General features: G+C 35.4%; 1 protein-coding gene across 1 annotated transcript; it reads right to left on the minus strand.

Annotated features, from left to right (window-relative positions):
• Positions 1-4136: 4136 nt before the first annotated feature.
• Positions 4137-4667, minus strand: LOC139841425 (uncharacterized). The gene has a single exon (XM_071831643.1). It carries the CDS (start codon positions 4665-4667, stop codon positions 4137-4139), a length of 531 nt encoding a protein of 176 aa, XP_071687744.1.
• Between the last annotated feature and the right edge of the window lie 1425 nt (positions 4668-6092).

Here is a 6092-nt window from a genome sequence, read left to right on the forward strand (position 1 = left end):
CTCGTAAAACTCTGACCTTCGAATACACATGTCAAGGTTCAATTTCTTACTACTACAAAAGTTATTCTCTTTCATGGCCCATGGAAGTTCATCTGCAATGACTCCGGGCTTCTCGCAAAGCATGTAGTCACTAGTCGGTTTAAAAAAGTTAGATACCCAAGTTAAAAAAAAATAAAAAAAAATAAAAGGCTTTGTTCTCGCTTTTATTTTGTTTATTTTGGAGAGGAAAGAAGGTAAGTGAAAGAAAAATTAAAAATTTTCGTGTTTTCGTTTAGACAGAGAGAAAATGAAAGGAAGTGGATGGATTATCATAATGTATTTTTCTTCTAACAGGTCTTTCTAAATTAAAATGCTCTCATTTTCTCCCCTTTCATCCCTTTTTACTTCTTTTAGTTTTCTTTCTAATTAAATTTGAGAACAAATGTAACTTAATCAAAAGACAAGATGGTGACATTGGATGGTTCTAGTTCTTTAACCTTATGGCAAATGTTAAAGCTACGAATATATTATATACTTCATTTTCTGTTCTGATATAGGCTTATTATACTCAAAAGGACTTTACTAACGACAGTCCTAGAAATTCAGACATGCTTTGTTTGCTTGTACATTAAGAATATGTAACTACTCCTAGAAAGTAACCACCATTAATCGCCATAATGTACTATTAGTTTTCACATATTTATTCTTAAAGACGGCTCTAAGGACTGTCATTAGAAAAATTCAGAAAAAATACTAGTATAGACTATGAACTTGTTGTTTATGTGTCATTATTATCATCGTATATAAAGTTTTTACCTGATAAATAAGATATTTATTAAAGGAAAAAATATGTGATTGGTCCCTAACGTTGGTCATTCAAGTATCATAAATTGCGTGGTTGGTCCCTCACATTAACTACCGTTAAGAAAATTCCGTTAAGTGTTGACAAACTTTTTAATGTTCGTTAGCCTCAGGGACTGTACATGCAAAACGAGCAAACTATAAGGACTGGTTGAGTGAATTTTTCAGTTAAAAAAATGACACATGATTAGTTTTACCGGTTTAACAGATAACTAGTCACATTTTGTTTCACACATTTTTAAAGTTTATAACCTAAGATGGTATTTTTTTTTATGGTATATAGCTTACATTAGAAAAAAACTGAAAGTACATGACCAATTTGTGAATGACCAATTTGTCAACTTGATTGCACAAGTAAAGTTAGAATTTTTTTCAAAATGGTAATATATTTTAGGGTTTTACAAAAATGGTTTTTCAAACAAAAAATTTATAAGAATAGGTAAATCAATTCCCAGTTTGTCAGTTTTCACACCAAACCGGCATTTCATTTGTTGGTTTGCATGTTTTCATCCAAAACTGGTACCAGTTTTAGGGTTTTGGCTGTTGACCCATACAGACACCTAAACCGGCATTTGAAATGCCGGTTTGGCTCCTTTTACTGACAAACCGATATTTGAATAATCGGTTTGCATACTACTTTTTATTTTTTTAGTTCTATTTAAACGGACAGTATTATTGAGTTGTCGTCAAATTCAAGTTTTATTTTAACTATAACTTTTCTCATTTGGTTTTTTTGACTATGGATCGTCGTCATCAAATTCCAATATCTCACATGACAATCCTCGATGGGGTTTGTTTTTTAAGAGGAACTGAGCCTAGAGAAGATCATGAACTCACATACGAGCAGTTTGAAGAATTGTCAGTGTTGTGTATCATAACTGACATTTTTCATGTATACCCTGATTGTGTACGTGTGTTCTATCATCATTTTTCATTTTTTGAAGAAGACAAGAATGTTAGGTTTTTGTTGAAAGGTATACCATATTGCTGGGATATTGATACCTTCAACAATGCTTTGGGACTCCCAACTGGAGGATTGCAATTTTACAATCCTACCAGTCAAATTGATGGCGATCTTCTTAAGACACATGTTGTTGCCGACACTTCTATGCTTGATGTGGTCAACACATGTGTTGAAGATCACCGTTTTAACATTTGTGTAGAAATAAAAAAGATTTTTTTTTTGGTTTTCTTAGAGCCAATAAACTAAAAATATATACTATCATTCATAGCAACATAACTGGTCATCCCATTTGTGCGGTGGACAATTACTCTAACAATGTGCTTTTAATTGAAGCTCTTATGATTAACTGGATCACGAATGGTATATCTTTCGATGTCAGATACATTATGGTTAATCGGATGCAAGAAGCAAGGGAAAGCTTAAATGCACCGTTACCATTTGAGATGATGATTACCAAGTTATTCCGACATCTTGGCATATCAACATTGGGTGACTATCGTATTACTAATAAAAATCATCTAGTCGCCTAGTTTGTTGTGTGTTATTTTGTGTGTTACCTATTTTTTAAATTATGGCTATGATTTTAAGTTTCAAATGATGTATTAGTTTGTGTTTAATAATAAACATTGTATCGTATCAGTACGTCTTTATTAATATTATCACTATTATTGTTAATAATATAACAATTTTTGAACAACAATTTTGTTAATCAACATAAACACGGTTACATTTTTTTGGAAGAAAGAAAATACATAATTAAACTAAAACTAAACACACTACTTAAAATAAAAACACATTACATATACTAAAACTAAACACATAATTAAACCAGATGCAAGCCTATAGGTTCACGTCTGGTAAACGCTCTTGTTCTTATTTCATCCCATTCCTCTTCGTCGTTTACAAACACAAATTTTTCATGGCCAGCGTGATAATACATCACGCCCGAGTGTTTGATGAGACATTTTTCTTTGATCCACTCAAACTACTTGGAAATAGTCATACTTTTAACATTCATTGGGGGGGGGGGGGGGTACGATTCCCCCCCCCCCCCCCAGTGTGTACCACTTCATGTTGGCAGAATACCAACCTTTGTAGTAAACATCAATCCAAGGATCCATTGTTGTGTAGTAAAAGAGTGATATGTGTGAACTAAAAGAGTGATACAATAAAAATAACAACTAGACGTGTGTTTATATAGACTAGTATAGATTGATAAACCGGCATTCTAATAGCTAGTTTCAGTAAAAGTTGACAAGTCTGCACCCGACATTAAAAGTTGACAAGACTAAAATCGGCATTCTGATATCGGGTTTCAGAAAAAGTTGTCACAGAGTTTCATAAACCGGCATTCTGATAGACGGTTTCAGTAAAAGCTATCAAACAACAGTAAAAGCTGAAAAACAATGAATGGTAAGACTGAAACCGGCATTCTGATAGCCGGTTTATGTTATGGTTATAAAAGTGCATGTTGACAGTTTCAAAAACACATGTTAAACATGGAACCGAAGTACATTTCAATTGACGTATACCACGACTGCAATTTTGAAGATGAGACAAAATTCTTAGGAGGCGATAAGACTACATTTGATAATGTTGATGTTCGTGGGTTTGATATGCAGAAGTTGAATGAATTCCTTCGAGAAAATTTATCGGAAAATCCAGATTCAGTGGACATATACTATTACAAACAAGGAATAGCTTAACCTGGAGCATTTTACTTTGAAGAAGATTGGTATACATTAGTTGGGAAAGCATGTATACTTTCTGAAAAAATTGAGTTGTATGTTTTATTTGGCGTTTTAGGGTAGAGGAAAGGACTGTCTACATCTAACCTCCCCCATACTCCACTCTAGTGGAATTGGGTATTGTTGTTGTTGTTGTTGTTGTTGTTGTTTTATTTGGCGTTTTTGAAGATGCACTTGAGTTCGGTAGGATATATGATAGTTATGGTGAATACTATAATGCATAAACTTAGTTGTAATAGATTAGTAGTGATTGGGTTATTATTATTATTATTCTCATTATTATAATCATTTTCATTATTATCATTGTCATTATTGCGAACAACACTTTTTATTGAAAAACATAACTACTATTACAACAACATAACTACGGTTACAACAATTGATCACACATAACTATGGTTTCAACAACCTAACTACGGTTACAACTACTTCATTTCTTAACCGAACCTAGTAGGACACGAATTCCTGTTATGACCTTGTTGTGAGCGAAAACCACACCTTGGTGGACCTGTATCTATGTTGTTCCTTTCATCCATCTCATTATGGTGCCGTCGTTGTTGTCTCATACCCCTATGTGTGATCGATCATGTTGGATCTTGATTTCGTTTGCGACATACTGCAATGCCATGAGAGCAAGGCGTCCTTTGATGTTGCCATCTTCCACAAGTGCACTTATTGGCAAAATATCTAATAGTGTACTCTGTCCCACCATCATCGTTTCTTTGATATATAGATTGGACCTTGTACATCCCTGTTTCAAAGTCATAGCATGTTACTGTGTAACTAGAACCAAGTTTATCACGATCTTGAAATTGAACCCACATAGTCTTGGATAGTGGTGCGTGCCATTCATGAGAGGTTGTTTCTTGCATGTTGAAGTGCTCTCTTGTGTAGTGAAATGTATAATCAATACACGCTTTGACTGGCATCATATGGGCATGATGCAAAACATTGTTCAACGACTCGGCTATGTTTGTGGTTAAGTTAGCCCAACGACGATCGTTCTCTCTATACAAAGTCCACTTATGAATATCATCTTCCTCTAAATAATCCCAAGCCTCCTCATTCAATGTTTTAATTCCACGCACTGCACCTTTGTATCTATTACTTTGCATTGCGGAACCGGCCCTCCAACACTACTTCTTCAGCTCGGTGTTTCCGTTAAACTTCGTCATCAAGTTACTACGAATGTGGCACAAACAATAACGATGATGTCAGCCATATTTCTGGTTAGCCATCACATTAAGTATACCAACATGACGATCAGATATAACACACAATTCTCTGTTACTGTGACAATTAACATGTGTTTGGAACATTTCCAAAAACCAAGCCCAACTTTCGTTCGACTCATTATCAACTATTGCAAATGTAACAGGCAGAATTTTTTCATTAGCATTTTTGGCTACCGCTGTAAGCATCTTGCCAATGTAGTTACCCTTCAAATGAGTCCCATCAATACAAACTATATGAATACATTTTTGGTACGCCATAATAGCGGGGTCAAATACCCAAAATACATATTTGAATGTGCGGACACCATATTCTACTTGAGGGCCAAACGCCCATCGAACAATTGTATCCAGATTGGTGTGAAGCAATTCATCGACATATGTGGGCAATTCTACCAAGTTGCTTTTTCAAGTTCCAAACAAATGTTCAATTGCAGTACGCCTAGAATTCCAAGCCTTGGTGTAAGAGATATTCACTTTCCAAACTTTTTTTTACGTGAGTTTGGATGTGTTTAACCTCATAGGCAATATCTTGACTAATAAAAGATATAATATCAGTAGCAATTATACTGGAGGTTAGGCAACGATTGTCGTTACCTTGCAAGTTTCCATAACAAATGTTTCCATCAAACCATTTTGTAATTTTCCACACACGATCATTATTTTTCATTGTAGCAGCTACCATCTAAGGACATCGTCTAATTTGATTTGGACCATTGTAATGAGGACTGTTTGTGTAACAGATATCGGCTAAAAAGTCACGTTTTCACCCCGGTATTGAGGCCCAAAAATAATAAAGTTCTAATATTTATCGCCAAAATACTCGCTTTGTCAGATCAAATTGAAGATCAAGTAATTACGAAGCCAGTGCAAAAAGAATCAAGAGAATCGGAGCTAAAACAAAGATTCTAGAGGGAAAATAGTGAAAGACAAGTTACGATCCCGGAAACATCAGACCAGACCAGGGCAGGCCATACGGCTTACCATCCGGCTTGCCATACGACTTACCACAAGGGGTTACGGCATGCCATGCATACGCCCAGGTCAAACGGGCTGCCGAGTCATACGGGCAGGCCATATGGCTTGCCATACGGGCTGTCAGCCGTATGACAACAATTTCCATTTTCTATTTAAGGGCCATTTGTCATCCATTTTTTCATGCACTTCAATTAACTTCTCTCTATCTCTCTCTCTCTCTCTCTCTCTCTCTCTCTCTCTCCCTTTCTCTCTTTCTATAATATTAGTCATACTTTTAAGGTCTTCGACTCTGTGCGGGAAACCTAGTACCCGGAGAAGAACACCAGAGAT

The sequence above is a fragment of the Rutidosis leptorrhynchoides genome, chromosome 4 (assembly GCF_046630445.1).
Source record: "Rutidosis leptorrhynchoides isolate AG116_Rl617_1_P2 chromosome 4, CSIRO_AGI_Rlap_v1, whole genome shotgun sequence".
NCBI lineage: Eukaryota > Viridiplantae > Streptophyta > Magnoliopsida > Asterales > Asteraceae > Rutidosis > Rutidosis leptorrhynchoides.